The sequence below is a fragment of the Corapipo altera genome, unplaced genomic scaffold (genome assembly GCF_003945725.1).
Source record: "Corapipo altera isolate COAL_440 unplaced genomic scaffold, ASM394572v1 0, whole genome shotgun sequence".
Taxonomy (NCBI): domain Eukaryota; kingdom Metazoa; phylum Chordata; class Aves; order Passeriformes; family Pipridae; genus Corapipo; species Corapipo altera.
The window spans coordinates 26295988-26313853 of record NW_020884872.1 but is presented as its reverse complement, the minus strand read 5'-3'; the positions used below and the strand labels follow the sequence as shown (position 1 = coordinate 26313853).

At 40.3% G+C, this 17866-nt stretch overlaps 1 protein-coding gene across 2 annotated transcripts in view; it reads left to right on the top strand.

Moving 5' to 3' along the window:
- The window catches only part of RASA3 (RAS p21 protein activator 3), a 126042-nt gene that overhangs the window by 83519 nt on the left and 24657 nt on the right, over positions 1 to 17866 (top strand). For both annotated transcript variants that reach the window (XM_027640523.1, XM_027640533.1), the window contains exons 6-8: positions 8590 to 8670; positions 11375 to 11447; positions 15732 to 15811. In XM_027640523.1, the coding sequence (XP_027496324.1) occupies positions 8590 to 8670; positions 11375 to 11447; positions 15732 to 15811 (234 nt within the window). The remainder of the gene's footprint in view (positions 1 to 8589; positions 8671 to 11374; positions 11448 to 15731; positions 15812 to 17866) is intronic.

Here is a 17866-nt window from a genome sequence, read left to right as displayed (position 1 = left end):
TCTTCTCCAATCTGCTGTATTTCATGTTCTTCGAGTTCTTCTAGGTGTCCCTGTTCAGGTCAATTACCAGCATGTCTGAATTTTTATTTAAAATATTTCCATCTGTGGCTAACCTGGGGTATCTATTTGACTATACTCAGCACTTGGGAGGAAACCCTCACCAGTAGGTAGGAAACCCTAGGATGTGCTGCTTCTGTTTTGCTCTTTTGTTTCTTAGAGTTGAAAACCCCAACTGTCACACACCCACACCTACCCACTCCCCACCAGGGTGCCTTACTTCCTTCTCTCTGTCATAAGTTCTTTAAAGCTTCTGCTTTTAATCTCTTCCTTATTTTTTTATTTACTTCATAATCAGATTCCTGCCAGTAGGTTCAAAAGCTTTGGGTGATTTCTTGGTAACTTTTGCTCTGCCAAGTCGTTCCAAAACTGGCTTCTTCATTTTGTCTTCTTGTCATAGGGGTATCAATCGTCTAATAATTTTAGGTGCTTCTGGCCTCTGCTGGCTGGCAGAGGGGAAGTTGGGACATGTTCATGCATGTTTTTGCAGCTTAGTTTGTTTGCAGCTTAGTTTGTTTGCTTATGTGGTCATGCACGTATACAGGCAGGCATTGCCTGGAAGGAGGGATTGTGCTGTGTGCAGGCAGCTCCTTCCTGGGAGCAGGTTAAGCTGGAACTGTTCTCAAGACAGAGATCATTGCAGTTTGCTTTCCATAAACCCTGTATATCCCATATAGCATACTGAGACCAACCTACCTTTTCAAGTAAATATAGAAATGGCAGGGGAGATTTTTGTGTCACTGTCGGGCTTCATTATTTAGCCTTAACAGCATTTCTGTTTCTGACTCCCATGCTGCCTTTTGGTCTTTTTTTTCTTATCAGCCTGTACAGACAGTATCTCATTGCTTCTATTTAGTATTGCTGTAGGCCACAGTCGGCTCAGCTAAAGCTTCTCTCTAGGCTGTAATCGTTTGTTGGGTATTGTAATTGTTGGCATTTTGTGCTTCGCTCCTCTTGCATTCCTCACCACGCTGCTTTAACACAAATGCTTCTGCAACTGCCTTGATATGTTGACCCATTCCCTGGCTTTCTGACATACTACATGAAATTCAGATTTCCTCACTTGCCCCTACCAGAATCAATAGTACCATCATTAAGCAAATTTATCCTTTCCTGGTTATGTTTCTACCCTTTATAATTTTTACATACTTCTTGCTTTGCTGTAACTTGTATTTGGGTCTTTTGTCTCCTCTGAATATCAGCATGTGCTTAGAAATAATTTCTTCTCCTTACTCACCCTTCCTCTTTACTCTTCTGTCATTAAGCTATCTCTCTGTGTTAATAACTAAGGTTTGCAAGTCTGAGACCAAGGCAGGAGGAAATGATGTCAATGCCAGTAATAGTCACTAAATCAGATCAGTTTAAAATTTTAGCGAGCTTGTGTCTTTGTCTAAAGTCTCAGGGCACTGTCACAGAAGATAATTTAACCAATTTTTAATATTAACATAACTGAAGATTTTTAAAAGTTGCATTTAAGAAGCTTGCAACTCTCCTGTAATTGACTTGTAAACTGGCTTAACTACTAATGAATTAACTCCCTCTCCTGTGAGAACAGGATGGCTGACACCCAGTTTTTAGTCTGCTCTCTTTAGTACAGAGTACGGATGGTACTCTGTAAATGTGGTTTTAAAGGTCTTTCTAGAGCTGATGTTTTGAACTATAGTATGGAGGACAGCACCCAGATAAGTAGCAGAAAAAAAGTCTGTTTTCAAACTTCTAAGAAATGTATAGGTATCTACTGACACGAGAAAATTTTGTGGTTTATTTGAAGTGATAGTGGTTTTAGGGATGCATATGTGTTGTCAGTATTTTTATCTTACATTTAATGAAAGAGGTTTTTGCATTGGCTGTAGTTTTAGTATAGTATCTCTAATAGTATTTGGTTTAGAATGGGGAAGTAGGGGTTGTACTTATTAGCTGTCATTTGCTTTCTATATGTTATTTATTGGCTTTGTATGAATATTTGTCCCTGTTTTAGTATAAAATATCTTCAGTAAAACATCTGGGAAAGAAATTGTTGCTTGAACCCAGACATTAGCAGACAATTCCTCTTCCTCTGCTCTGTCAGAAGGAAATCACCATTAACAGCCTTGTGTTAACAAGCATTGTGTGTGTGTGACAGAAATGTTGCACATACAGAGCTTTCCACTTAAGACCAAAAGCTGATCTGGGTGCTGCATGAGGCTGCAAAAACAGATCAGCTCAGGAAGGAATCTATTTTCAGGATGACATGAGTTTAAGAACACGTTTAAATGTTTTGCTGGACTACAGCTATTCTGAACTGAACTGGGAATGGGAAAGAAAAGGCAGTACTTATGTGGGGTTGCAGCTGTAATCTCAGTTTCACAGTTTCTGTTGTGCTTTTGATGTAGAGGCTTCAGAAGGTATTTTAAAGAGAAAAAAACCCCAAAATAGTTGCCTGCATAGCCTGTTCCTCTGATGTGCTTAAGCTCTGTCAGAATGGGGGGAGTTTTGAGTGTATAATGTATCTTGTATATAAACGTTTCAGAGCCAATGCCTCAGATGCCGTATAGCCTTTATTTTAAGAGAATACACTTAAGTGAAATGCTGATCCCAGGTGAAGTGCCATTTGTTTCAGTGGGGCAGGATTTCATTTAGTGCCATAGATCTTTGTGGCAGAAGGAGTTGTCACATGAAGGGGGGAAAGGTAGCTCCAGTTAACTGTTAATCCTCTTGAAGGTTAAGGGGATGGCAAGTGTTTGTTTGCTTGTACACCAGAACTTGTTAGTTCTCCAGAATAAAACAAAACAAACTCAAAAGGAGGAGGGTGTTATCCGTAAGGAATAGGGTACTGCTGGAGTTCCTGAAGGAGAGTGGTTTTCCTGGAGGGGGTAGTAAAAGAGGTGGAAGGGTAGACTTGAGAGCTGCAGTGTGAATGAGGATTGGATAAAGATTCTGGTTTCAGATTTCCTGGAGAGACCAAAAAATGTCTTGAAAAATCATGATGATAAAGCACTGGTCTGTGAACTCGGTGCTACACAAGCATTGACGTATTTTTGTTCAGTACCTACTTGAACACTGTTCCATCCTTTCCTTTCTCTGGTTCATTCTGCCAGGCGTGGTCTGTGGTCACTGGACGCTACGCAGTGCTGTAACATTTTGTGTCTGTGTGGAACATAACATGAAGGTGAACCCGGGCACATCACTGCAGGCAATTCACAATATGTGAGAACTGCTTTCAGAGGAAACTGGTCTGTTTCTCAGTGCAAAAAACATTCAGATGGGACGAATAGTAGGAGGTCTACTAGAGTTCATTTACTGGGAGTGGGCATGATCCTTCAGCTTCAGATGATCATCTGGAGGACAAGGACTTGATGTAATACATTCATTCAGTATTGTTAGCCTCCTTATTCCCTTGGGACAGGGGCAAGGCAAAGTCAGTGTATGAATTGGTAAAGGTTGGGAAATAATAATCTTAGTAATTTTGATGATGAAGGCAGAGTGTAATTTAAACCCAGGATTAGGTCGACTTTAAAAATTTTTGCCTTATTCCAGAAGAAACAGGCCACTTGGTCAACCTCTTGACAAAAAAGGGTTGTGTGTTTATGTTAAATCCTGAGCGGAGATCCTGTAGATTACTTTCTGGAAGTGAAGGGGAAGTGCAAGGCTTGTCTGATGGTGCACAAACAGCAGTTAAGATGTAACACTTAGTTAGACTCAACCCAGGATACTGATTCTGAGTCTGTCTTGTAGGAGATGAAGAACTGTGAGAGCAGTTATACAGTGACACACTCCCATGGCCTCCAGAAATTTATGATTCAGGGAATTTCTGAGCTAGACTTAGCGCCTTTCTGCTTGTTAGTGGTGAATGCAGTTACATCCAGACAAAGCCCCTCTAAAACGTGTATATAACTGGTTTATTAAGGTTACATACATAGACAAAGGGAAGAAGGAGGCGGCCTGAGAATAGTTCCTGCTTACAGTGGAAGGTGTTCACTGGTCTGAGAGCAGCTACCATGTGCCACCACAGATGTGAGATTTGCCAGAGTATATATGAAAGTCTGTTGTGCAGCATTAAATCAAAGTTCCTCTTAAACCACCGGCAGTGAGTGTGGAGTTCAGCTCGTGATGCAAGGTTGCACTGAAAGAAAAGAACATTCAAGAATGAGCTTACCATGGCAAGGCAGGGAGAGAAAAATCCATCTCTTTGCTGTCAAACTAGGCAAAAAGACTGGCCTACTACATTATGAAGCTAGATTAATAGCCTATTTTATGTGCCCTAAGAAGCCCAGCCACAGAGGGAGACTATTCAGAGGTAGTCTGTTATCCCTGGAAGACAAGGTTACTCAGGATAGTACATATGTTACAAGATGACTCTATAATCAGTAGAAAAGAAAAATTGGGGGGGGGGGGGGGAGGGGGGTGGGAGAAGGGAAGAGAGATCCAAAGAGACTTAAGAAGATAAGTCAGACACCCAGCTCTGGGGAATGTGCATTGCCAAACAAACACTTAGCATAGGCCAAAGATGCATTGTTTTGATGACAATTATACCACAAAGTTTACTTTTAAGTTGATACTTGTCTGGTCAGGCTTGTCACACAAAGTACTGAGTGTTCAGCTAATCATGAGATCACTGGAGTAAGCAAGGAGGAAGTCTCTTGTCTTTGAAATGATGCAGAGAAGAACCTGAGTATGGCCAAAAACATGTGCGTATGAGATGGAAACAAGTCTTAAGATAAAGAAATGAAAGAGAGGTGAAACAAGTGGAGGCTGGAAATAAAAGAATAAGATAAATGAATAAACTTGCCAAGCATCAGTATTGATCCCAGAAACCAAGCAATTAAAATATATGGATTAGGTACAACGAGAGAAAACAAATATATAGAAAGAAGGATTTATGTATTTTCTGTTGAGGAATCACAGTGTGACTTGAGAAAAGAGAATGGGAACAGTGTGCTGTTCCCTACCTGGGCTGAAAGTGGGGGAAGAACTGAGCCTGACTTGGTATACTGGAAGTATGGTAAATACGGATATGTGTTTTAAGAACAGCTCTGTCCCTTCTGGTTTCTTTTCTCTGTGTCTGTTTTTGCCTTGGTTGTGCATTCTGATACACAAGGAGGCCAATGACACATGTGTGTCCTGAAGTGATCACAAAGCCTGTAATTTTTAAATAATTTTTGCAGTTCCAAGGAGGAGGCATGGAATGCCCATGGGCTTGGATCATTCTGATGTTGCTCACCTGTGTTAAGCCTGGTTTTGAGTATGTTTGTTTAGGGGCTGTGTCAGAGGCTACAGCCTACAACTCTTAGTTGGCAACCCAGAGGCAGAGGAAATGCCTGTACTGTCAGATATGAGCTAATTAGTCTTTGTTGAAAAATCTCTTGATTGTTTTCAAAACCTCCTCCTCCTACCTTCCTCATGAGGCATGAGGGCATGCTTATGGTGTGTTTAAGTTTTTGAAGTTTTCTTTTAACTGCTGGGAATTTTCCATATCTTATTTACTCTTGTGAAGGTTTGGTCATGAGCCACACTGAAAACTGAACTGTCTTGTTTCTTGAAACCTATTAATTTTATAAACCACAAACAAAATATAGTGAGGCAGCTGCTTTGAGACTTTTGTCATATGACCCAGCACTAACCTTAGCTCAGCCCAGCCAGGGAAGCTGTGAGGGATGGCTCACCCTGCCCCAGCTGGGCTCCAGATAGCTAATGATCAGAAACTACCAGTTGGGTAGAAAAGATTCTGGCAGCTCCCAGACATTGTTCCTTGGGGGTCTGATGAGTTACTTGTAATTCTTGTATAATCTTGATTGTCTAGGCTTTTTTTCATTATCATTCATGTATTGTTCTGATACATATATATGTTAATTCTGTAGATGATTAGAGAAATGGCATTTTATTTTTAACGGCTTTATTCGCTGCATCCCAGTGTGCTCCCCTCTCCCCCCCAAGACAATACCTTTATTACACATTCCTTTTCTTTTTCTTTTTTTCCCCGTCTATTACAGATACTAACTGTCAGTCGTAATAATGTGATAGCCATGTGGCAGAACTGAGGTTCCATTTTCTTGTCTCTGAGTAGCTGACATTTTGTTCTAGCTCTTTTTGTGCTTGCCAAGTAAAGCCAGTGTTCTGGTACCAGGTCGGGAGAGGAGGAGTGTTAATTTACCCAGCAACTTTCCCATGACTGATGAAAATGGCTGTAACAAAAGCAACCCTAACATTACATTATCCTGCAGCTAATGAGTCAACCAGACCTGTGTCTTGTTGAATTTTATTGTCTCTCCTCATAATGTTTTGTAAGATACAAGAACCAGCATGAACTTCTCTCCAAACACAGCCTTTCCTCCTTAAAATCCTGTCTTCAGTCTTGTGCTGGATTTCTTCAACATTCGCAAACAATAACCCCTTTTAAATTACCTGGAAGACTTGTGATACAGTCTGTCAGTGTCTGTTTCCTGTTTTCCCACATTTTGTTTCTTTCAAGGTTTTTCTTTTGTATTGTTTTTTCTTTTTGTATTCCAACTGTACACAAAGAAACAACTTACTCTTAAGTCATCATGACTGCACAAGAACATCTGTGTATTTTGTTTTATTCTTTTTCTTTTTTCCTTTTTTTTTTTTTTTGTTTTGTTTTGGTTGGTTTTTGGTTTTTCCTCAGAGAACAGAAAAACTACCCTCCTGTGTGAAATGCCCCTCTAGTGTAGCCTAGTGCTGTTTCTGATATTTGACAGTGAGTGATACTTCAAATATGGTATGATTGCTCCAGTGTTGCACCCTTCCTGATCACTAATTTGGGATTTCCTGATCTGAAGGAGGTTTATGGACCATTAATCTTTAATAGCTGCCTACAAACCTACACTCCATGAGTTCCTGGTTTGAATCCATGTATTCTTTTGGCATCCATGACACCTCATGGCAATAAGTTTTGCAATTTCATTGTGTGGAAAAAGTACTTCCTTTTTTGTTTATTTTTAAACCTGCTGTCTGGTAATTTAATTGTGTACCCCATAATTCTTATTTTGTGAGGATATGTTCTCCACACCATTCATGATTTTGTAAGTGAATGGATAACTTCTGTTTTCTGGGCTGGAGAGTACAGACCTGGGAGAGCTATGAGTGATTAGAAGTTGTCCTCCCTGTGTTTTGTAGAGCACACACAATTCAAGATGTGGGTACCCAGTGATGTACATTGCTGTGTTCTCTCCAACCAGCTGGTGATACTGTTTGCCTTTTTAGAACCACAGAGGATCCCACGAGGATCACTGAGTGTGTGCCCCTTAATGTGATCTTCAGTCTTCTTGTACTTGTAGTACTGTGTGAACCTATCTAGATTGTACCTTTTCTGGTACAAAAATGATTTCTGTATTGGTGCAGAATATTAATTTTTTTCCTCCCTCTCTGCAGAAGAAGTAATAATAGGTCTGTTGTTAAACTGTATTTGAAGTCCCCATTGTATGTTACCAAATAACTTGCCTTGTGGATAAAGTTGGGGAGCACTATCTGTTACTGAATTTTTATCTATTGATATTTTTAGTATTTTTTTGTATCAAAGTTACTGTCTCTGAAAACATTAAAATGGATATTACTTTTCTTCTGTTTGCAAGATATTTCATGCTGCAATGATATTACTACTCACTTGCCCAAAGAGCTTCAGAGTTTGTCTTCACTGAAATTTTCCAGTTGTAATTGTAAATACTTCAGCCCAGCAGGCTTACCTGTTGGAAGCAGAACTTGCTTCCGGAGGGAGAGGCCTGGCAACTGGCTTGTCTTTGTTTCCAGCTGGTGCTGCTTTCCTCAGTAGATTTTAACATGTGAAATATGAAACATTTTTTCACTTTTTGGGAGAAGTTGTGTTGGGTTTTTTCTTATTTTTCCTTTTTTTTTTTTTCTTCTTCCCCAAAGGGGTGTTGAAATGAAAGTGCAGAAGTGCAACTTTCCCTCCATGGAGTGCAGCAAACCCCAATTTGTTCCATGTTGTTCTTCCAACGTCTCTTTTACTGCTTCAGAGCAGAGCTGCTGGACATGGAGAAAGATGTTTGTGTCATATTGTCTCTTGGTCTGTTGTTAACACATCTTTACAAATAAGCCCATGCTGAATTTTGTTAAAAGCATTGAGGCCTTCATGAATGTTATTCTGAGGAATTACCTAACTACTGCTGGGATCTGTCTGTGTGGGTTTTTTTAATCTTCTGTTAACAGAAGTAAATTCTAGTTATGTCTTTTGGTTAAATAAGTTGTCAGAGAATTTTAAAGCGCTGATAGCTCCCAACTTGACAGCAAACTCTTACTTCATGAACCTTAGGTTGTTGTGCTTGCATAATAAGAATCCTTTGAGTTTAGGTTTCTCAGTAATTTAACAGCATTTTTGACCTCATTACAGTTAGTATTTAAGACCAAAATGTGTTTTCAAGTTCAGGTATAAATTAAATATTTCTCTTAGTGACATTTCAATTCCATAGTGTAAAGTATTATGAAAAGGAAACAGGATAAAAAATGCTTTGCTTTTATTTTCAGTCCAGTTTCTTTCCATTTAATTGATTTGTTTGTCTTGGTTTTCTTCTTTTCTAGAGTTTTAGAGTGCCAAGGGCTGCCCATTGTGAATGGGCAATGTGATCCCTATGCCACCGTTACCTTAGCAGGACCCTCCAGGCAAGTATTGCACGTTCAAGAGCTTCCATTTTTTAAGGATGGTTTCTGTTTCCTTTGTCTGTTAGAAATCTGCATTCTCAGGTGGACAGCTGGGAGTATTTAGACACTGCTAGAATATGTTAAGTGTTGGTGAGTGTGTATATGAGCTACTGAATTATACTAGAATAAGTAATTTGAGGCTTGTTTCAGTTTTGATTTATGTAAACATCTGAATAATCTCAGAATAATTTGAATATCCTGGAGTGTATAATTTGAGGTTAGGCTTAATTTATGCATCTTCTCACCTCACAGTTGGAGGCTGGTTTTTGAGCAAATTCATTGCCTAATTTTGGGCAGGGGCAGAAGAGAAATCTGAATACATCAGCATCTTGCAGAGTATGCACGTTTGTATGTGAATATTTAGTGTCTTCACTTTTAAGGTGTGGCAAATTATTGTGTATGTCAAAACCCCTAGGTGGCTCAGTCCTATAATTTGATATAAGCAGACATAATAGCATGGATAAAATTTGGAATGAGGTTTTAGTGATGAGATTCTGCATAATACTCTTCAGTTTAAATTTGGGATTCAATTTTCCCATCTGTTATGAAAATTTCCTGTGCTGTTGGATGTCACTGTGGGGTTTTTTTTCTGGCTATCTAAAGTCATCTTTTATGTCAGTGTCATTTTAGGAACAAAAGAGCTCTGCTGTGACCTCAAAGAATCAGATTTGGTAGCATGGGCTATTCATGATATTTTACAACAATTTCTTGATAATATTATAAATAAGAAGCATTCTTGACAAATATTTACCTTGCATGCAGAGGAGTCTTTGAGTTTGTCTTTATTCTTCATCTTTGTCTATGTGCATTGAGTCTTGTCTCTATTTGTGAGCTGTGTATTTGAGTTATACACTTTGTTTTAAGCCTGTAACCTGTTTCAGATAGCACTGGATGGCTATTACTGAAACTGTAAGGAGATTGTTTGACTAACCCTGGAAAGACCAAACTTACCTTTGTCAGCTTCTCTCCACCTCCCAGTCTGGATAATGTGTGACTATTGATCATGTATTTCCCTTCAGAATAAAGAGCATAGCCTTATCCTATTCCTGTCTGGTTTTTTTTGGGGGGGAAGAGGGCTTGCCTCCTATCTCCAGCAAGCAGCATGCAGCTTATTCCTATCCAGTGCTTTGTAATTGTGCTGCCTTAATCACCTCCCGTTCTACATCCTGCTTCCCAGTCCCCTCCCAGATGGGTTTATCAGTAAAGAGGTTGGTTGGCAAGTGTGACTGATGAGATGGGGTTGGCAATCTGTCCTATGTCCTGGAGGCGATTAGTCTCTCTTATCTCTCAGCTTCTCCTAGGAATAGTGGGATATTCTTAATCTGTACATCATTCTCCTCTCTGGATTTTTCAATGCTTTTCATTTTAGAGTAGGAAAGCTGCTTTATTCACCTGCAATGCCAAGAATAAAAATTTCAACAAACGAGCTGCTGTTTATTGTGTGATTTGTACTTAACAGAGCCATCATCAGACTTCCTAACCAAAACTCTTTCTATTCCTGTGTTATAGATGGGAAAATATTGTTTACTCATGGACAGGCCCATTCAAGTCACATGGGAAGCAGCACTGAGAATTAGACCCAGCTTTACTTGACCTCTATGAAATACATAGAGTTGTCCAGTTAATATAAGCAGTTACAACTTATCTAAGCAGCTTTGGTGCGTGAGAAATGACAGATAGATGTTGGGATGAAATGATTAGTAGGGCAGTTTTCCACATGGCTGATGTGCCTCTCCATCTGTGTCTGTTTTAACTATGCCTGCAGAGCTGTAGGGGAAGATTGGTGACACCAGACAACACAGAGCTTTTCTCTTGTAGGTAATGAGAAGGAATCAAGCACAGGTTCATAGCATTTGGAAGTCATCAAACAGCTGTTGGCTGGCCTGTGAGAAGTGCATTGGATGGCTCTAGCCCAGCACCAAGCAGTTAGATGTCTGTGGCTAAAAGCCGTAGAGCATGAATGGGCAGTGCTAAACTTGGTCAGGCCTGGTGAGTGGCTGGGAGGAGGTCTGCCATGTCTTGTTCCTACAGAACAGTAGAAATAGACTTCTGCTCAGCAGTGCTCATAATAATTTACCACCATAATATTAACTAAGCTGCAGGGAAAGGGATGGTAATACAGCAATAAAAATATTCTTACTGAAGAATTCATTCTGGATTTTTTTATTATCTAACATCACTGAAAAGCAGTCATTGATTCTTCAGGCCAGGATTATAAAATATAAATCCCAGAAATAGCTGTGCTAGTCTTTGTCTCCTGTGTTTTTAGAGTATAGGGAATTTTTGAGTTGCATCAAGACTGACACAATCTTCCCTGAGACAATGTTGCTGCTCAGAGCCCCATTCTTGGCAGTTGCTTTGTACACATAGAAGATTCTGCTGGATCAAGCAAGTGACAGAATCAGGGTTTAAGACCTTGTGTTTAAAAGAGGATAACAAACTGTGATTACTGCCACTTTAGAGAAATAAGCATACCTTGAATCTCTCTTAAATGTGTGTGAATGTCTGTGCCTTGCTGTGCTGGAGCCACATAGCATTCCAGTTTTATTAGATAAATCAAGTGTATGGCTATTTCCTCTTAAGGGACTGTTTTAGGATCACACTTCTGCTAATGTTGTTTCTTAACCTTTTTTGTTTGTTTGTTTGTTTTGTTTCCTTAATTCAGATCGGAAGCCAAAAAGACTAAAGTTAAAAAGAAGACCAACAATCCACATTTCGATGAAGTGTTTTATTTTGAGGTTGGTATTTCAAAGGAACGGGTGATAAGCTGAAATACTATACTGTAGATAGTTGGCACAGCATCCTGCTTCATGTTGTGCCAGCTGTCATCTTTGAAGACTGTTTCAATGCATGGTGCAGGGGAAAGAAGTACCTGGGATCAGACTACCCGTCTGCTGAGGAAGCATTATATTGCTTCAGCTCAACTGCTCTATAGGGAGACCTTTAAGTTGGGCACTTCTGAGCAACAGGCTTTACACTCAATCACAACTCACCCCAGTAGAGTTTCGAAAAAGTACAGTTAAAAATGGGTTAAAAAAACCCAACAGTTCCCCCCCTCCCCCCCCCGAGAATTTTGGGGGTTTTTTAAGCCTGTGTTTTTATAGCTGCTCCACCCTGTCTTTCCCAGTCAATGGGAGGAAGGTTATTTCCTTAGGAATACTGAAAATTGTAGTGGAAAATACACTTAAACTGCTTGTTCTGGATGTCTACCAGTCTGCTGCAATACCAATGCCTTTTCTCTGAGTGGTTGACACCTCTACAGCTTTATTTAATACAGAACATTTTCAACAAATCCAGTTAAGATAAAGCATAACTTGTGTGACAGTTCTCATTTAGGTTCTTTCTGGCAAGAGTAGCTGTAATTGTGGTGTGGCCATACATATATGTGCATGTGTTTATAATTTAGATACCTCTTAAAACTTGCCATTCTGTCTTCTAAAGCATGTGTATCTTTCTCTTTTCTTTTTCTCTTGGAGATCATAGTCCTGATCTCTGCTTAACTGTTCTGTTTCAGTAGACACCTCAAGAATATATCTGGAACAACGAAGTCGATGAAAAGGCAGAGTAGCCCAGTGCAGCTGGCATATATTGAAAAGCCCTTTCCACTCATATGGCTTGCATCATTCAGGTCACATTTGCATAAGAAATTGTTGCTGGCATAGAGATGGCACCTAGGGATGTGGTTTCTCAAATCAGTTCTGGGATACAGACAACTATCAGGAAGGGATAGCTGGGGAGAGAGGAGTCATACAGGTGCTGGTACACTGTGCAGATCTAAAGTGCACACATCATTTTTGGCATTTTTGTCTTCCTCCTCCTTCTACAAACCACTATCTTTGCCTAGAAGCCTATACTTGTACTGACTAATCTAAAGTCTGTTCATACCAGCAGAAACATGCTCTTGTTGATGTAATGTGTTTGGATACAAGGAGCAGATATAGCAAGTTCTTTATTGGCAGGGGCACTTTCTCAGTACCCAAAGGGGTGGAAGCCATGAGGGTTGGTCAGGATAGTTATTTAAGATAATCTTTCCTTCACTAAGCCAGCATATCTCATCCTAGGATCCTAGAAACCCTGCTAGCAGTGAGCTTTTGTGCCTGGCTCTTTGAGACTCTGTGGAGTTGCTGTATGAGCAGTGCTGGCAGAGTAAAGATTCCGTGATCCTGAGTGCTGAAACTGCATTGAGGTGTCTGTGTTTGCTCAAGGCTGCCCAGGATTTCAGTCCAGTACCTGACCCAGAACTGCAGTCTTTGGCAGTGACACAAGAGTGATGTTATATGTAAATAAACTAAAATGGGCTTCCCTGTTCTTAACACAGGCAATTCAGGAGGTGCCTGTCAGTGAGAACTGTAAAATGAGAATATAATCTGGGAATCAGACTATAAACCGTAAAAACTTCACCTGTCTGATTCCTCAGCCTTCTGTGTGCTGCAGAAACAGCAAACGTTTGGTATTTAAACACTGAACTTGGCAGGTGGTGCCATATTGGGAAAGAGAGACACAAAGCATCTTCCAGCTGGAGTTGGGAGGGAGGGGGCTGGAGGCTTACTTAGTTTGCCTTTGTGCTTAGAGCTGGGTTGCGTGCAAATACCGACAGAAGCAAAACCTGAACTCAAGCCCATGCCCCAATTGTTCTGCTAACTCAGAGCAAAATGATTTCTGTGTGGGTAAGAGCAGAGCTTGGGAAATGTCTGAATCAGCCAGAATTCTGAAACATAAACATACCCTTAGTACAGACAGAGCCATCATAGATTTATGTCATTTGGAGAGTAGTTAATACATGTCAGGCTGAACGTCTTCAAGGAACAAGGTTCAGTAGAACTGCTGTGACTGGAAAATACGTTCACTAATGAGATGTGGGCAGACCTGTGGCTGGTGCATGCAAAGTGCTCCAATTCCTGTGGAGCTGCACAGATTCATGCTTTTGACAGCAGTGTCACTTTCTGCTTCCAAACAGCTTCATCAGCTTTCCTGCACTCTGCTAGCACAGTGATTGGCCATGCCTCCAAGAAGAAGCTGATCTGTAAAAGGCAGTGAATGGGGGCTTTCCTTTCTACAACTATAAAGTCGCAGATTTAATTTTCTAAACGGAAAATAGCTTATAGTTGGTTTGGGAAATAGAGGAGCTTTTTTAAGGGATGCTGTGAGTGAAACTTGCACCTGATGGTTAGGAGCCATTTTCATCACCACTTCAGCTGCAGTGTGGTGTGGAGCTCTGTAACAGGAAAATGGTCCTCTTGCAGGAACTGAAGGGGGGAGTGCTGGGGACCTGCTTGTGAACCTGCATGTGCTGGAAAACAAACGAGCAGCTAATAAACAGCTTTTCAGCTTTGCCTGAGGAAGGGAACCAACACAGCAGAATTGTGCCCCCTTTTTTGTGAAATGTTATGTGGCAGCTAGTTCAGCACCGTGGACTGGAAGTTTCCTCATCTTCAGTTCCATAGAGCTATCTCTTTAGGAATACCACTCTTGGGCTGTATTAATGTGCATACTAAATAGTCGTATGGGTAAACAGAGATACTCATACCTGTAGATTCCAGCAAAACTTCTTAGGAAAGTGTTTACTTAAAAGGGACATGCCATAAGTTACACTTATACTATAGCTTTTTAAAACAACTCATGTGTTGTTACAGATAATAAGACTTAAAAGCTTTCTTCCTCATTGGCAATGACACCATTAGCTTACAATGGTAGTAGCAAATGTCATTTGCAGTTACATAGGAAAATTTGCAGGAATAGTGAAGACAGTGTTTACAAGGCTAGGGTGAGGAAATTTACGGTTAGATCCTAAAGTTGTAGACTGTATTTAAATACACTGGTTTTGGGCTTACCAGGTAATTTCGATTTCATTAGTCTGTAGCATTTGGTCTCCAGTGCTGCCGGTACCTTTTAGTTTTTATGTATCGCCTTGAAAATATTTCCTGCCTCACACAGACATACGTACAAAAGGCTCTGAGTATCCTGTGCCAAAGATTCTTCTCTGGTTCCTCCCCACTTAGGCAGCTATATTGTTGCCTCCCTCATTTGTGCCCTCTGCGTCTCATGTACAGTACAAAACCAAGAAGTCAAGTTTACAATAAAAACCAGTTTTTGTGAGTAGGAAGTATTAAGCTGCTAGTGTATTCAAACCTACAATAAAGTTGAGCTTCTTTGTGCAACCAAGAGCTGAACCCACACATCATACACCCTTGCATTTGATCAGTTCCTGCTGTGGTTTCAGCTGGGCGGGGTAGCCTTTTTCTCAAGTTTCTGACACACTATACAAAAACACAACCTTCAAAGTCTTTTTATAGGCATGCTAGAAAACAAATTTTAAGAAATGTTTGTACAAAACCTTTTTTGCTAATGCTCTACACTTACAGCTTTCTGGGTTTTTTTACCTGTGCTTTGCTGTTTAATCAAATATGGAAATATGGTTGGCGAACTGTGCAGCTGGTTCTATATTCTGATATGCATAACATAGGTTAGGGTCTCTTAGACAATTGGTCTGCTTGATATTTGTTGTGTGGACAGGTTAAATTGACTTCCAGGATATCAGAACAGGCAGAACTTCCCAATTCTAACTGGATACACAGCAAAATGTTTTTAAGGGTGGTTTTCATTCCTCCCCCACTCTCTCCTCAGAGTGCCTCAGGGCATCTGTTGTACAGCTGTATTTAAAACCCAAATACTAATTGCCCTTTTATTTCCCTAGATGGATTATAAAATTGGTGCTCCTTCCAATGGTGTTTTTCTGTTGTTAATATAAACTCAAAGTGCTATAGTAATATTAAAGATGTTCTTTCTCTGCAAAGAAAGTATGGAGTATCTAGTAACTCCAGGTTATGACTGTGTAGCCAGCACTTTTGTATAGTCAGGAATCTGTTTAGTCAACATGTTTATTCACTTGCATGAATGGTTTCAGTATTGGGACTGAAGTCACTGCTGATAGTGAAAGGCAGTGATCTTCCAAAGCTTTGTACAAGTTAGATCAGAAAGTTTTTGTGTCAGATAAGCTGTTAAAGTTTCTTCCTTTTTATTAGGTTACAAGACCCAGTAGCTACAACAAGAAATCCCATTTTGATATTGAAGATGTTGATGAAGTTGACAAAATGGAGATTAGGTAATATAAAACACTTCACTAATATAAAACTGTCTTCCTGAGTTGTGTAACTTTGTAGTAGACCGAGTTTTCAAAGCATGGTTTTACTATTGATAAATCAAGATGGGGCTTCATCACTGTATCTGTATGTTCATTTACCTCCACTGTCTTGTAGATTGTATCTTGAATGTGTGTGATGGTTTTCCTTTGTATCCTGTGTATAGTGTGTGTATGCTAATGTGCGGCTGTCATTAAGCACAACCTTTTATGTCTTTGCTCCCCTTTCCTCCCTCCCTCAGTTTCCCAGGAGAGCCCAGAGGCTCTGTGATGCTCTCAATTAAAGAATGTATTTTCTTTTATCGCTTACTTTTAGCAATCCTTGTAAGGTCCTTCTTCCCTGGAAAGAAACTCTTGAACTCAGAGTTTTTCTGGGGCAGAGGCAGTTTCTCTTCTCTTTTACCTGCCAAACTTTAACCCCTTATTGCAAGATCTGGTATGATAAAAGTGAAATCAGTTGCACAGGAAAAGAGCTATTCTGATTTCAAAACCGAAACAACCCTGCCCCACCATGTGCCACCCTCTCAGTACTATTTTAAGCCCTGCTGAGGCCAGTCAACAGCATCTATGGGGACAGATGAGTATAAGAGTGGAGAGAAGAAAACAATAGGAGGTATGAAACTTGAAGATATCACATGCATCATACCATCACATAGGTTGAAACTTGGGGACTTAAGCTGTCTGGTGATCTGGATGCATTGTAGATGAAAATTGCTGTGTCTACATCAGATGATGAGAAATTCCCCTCTCCTTTATGCTAGGATTTGGAGGAAGAAAGGTTGAGGTAAAATAGTAGCATCCCCTTCCTCCCCAGGTATTCCCACATGAGAGGCTGTGAGGCATCTTCCAAATGTTCCCTAGTTCCTTCAGAAGCACAGCTGACTGTAAGAAAAGGAGAGAATACCAGGAAGGGGGAACAGTACTTAGTCCCAGCAAGCAAGATGCATCTGTGTTCACGAATGAATGGATTGAGAGCTGTTCTAATTTGACAGTCAGCTGCTGGTTCATGTAGCCTGTCAGTGTAGTATTGCAGTGCTACAAAACCATTAATGGATTTGTGTTTGCCATGGCTCTGTGAGGCAGGAAAGGGAAACTATTCATATGTGAGAGAGACAAAAGCTGTGCTCTTTCTCTGAGAGCATCTGTGTCAGGCAGTGCAGGTTGTGTGTCAGGCAGTGTGTCAGGTAGCTGCTTGAGGGGCAACTCACAGCTAGTTAATGGGAGAAAAAGCACAGACCCAGGTGCAGTGCTGTACTGGTTTGGTGGTGTCAGTGTTGCAGCACAGCAGATGATGTAGTCCTAGCACTAGACTATATTTCTTCAAAGCTTTGCATGGTGTGGGCAGATATTAAATAGCATGTTCCATATCCCATGGGATGTATGGGATGGAATGGGCAACTAAACCACATCTTGGGAGTCCCAGTCTAGTCTTTATAACCATGATGCTCAGCCATACGCTGATTTTAAGTGAAAGCTAGGATTCTCTGATAGTTTTTGTGATAGTTTGGAAGGGGACTCTAGACATTGTTGGGCAGTGGTTACACATTGCATAATATTTCAATGATTCTTATTTTGTACTACTGGACTAAATGAAATTATACAGTTGTTTTACTTACTGAGTATATTTTCTGGACAAATGACTGCAACAAAAATGTATGTGGAGCTGAGCTTCAGAAAAGTCTGTCATTCCTGAAAACCATTGTATCGCAGTGTGGTAAAGATGAGTAGTTTGAGAGGAGACTTACAAAATAGTTGGGTAAAGATTAAGTACTTAAATAATAAGCAAAAGCAGATGAAGTGTTAGTCCTGGTTGGGCAAATTCTGCTCAGAGGTTTTGTCCCCTGTAGGACAGAGTGTTTTTGTTTCCATCTCAGGTTCCCCTTCCACCCCCACTCACTTCCTCCACTGTGTTTAGTGAGAGTTAGGTTGCACTCATGCCCTCTGGATGGATCACACAATCTATGGGTTTGGGGATTTGTTTTCTTTTTCTCTCCTGAGAAAAATACAGTACCACAGGGT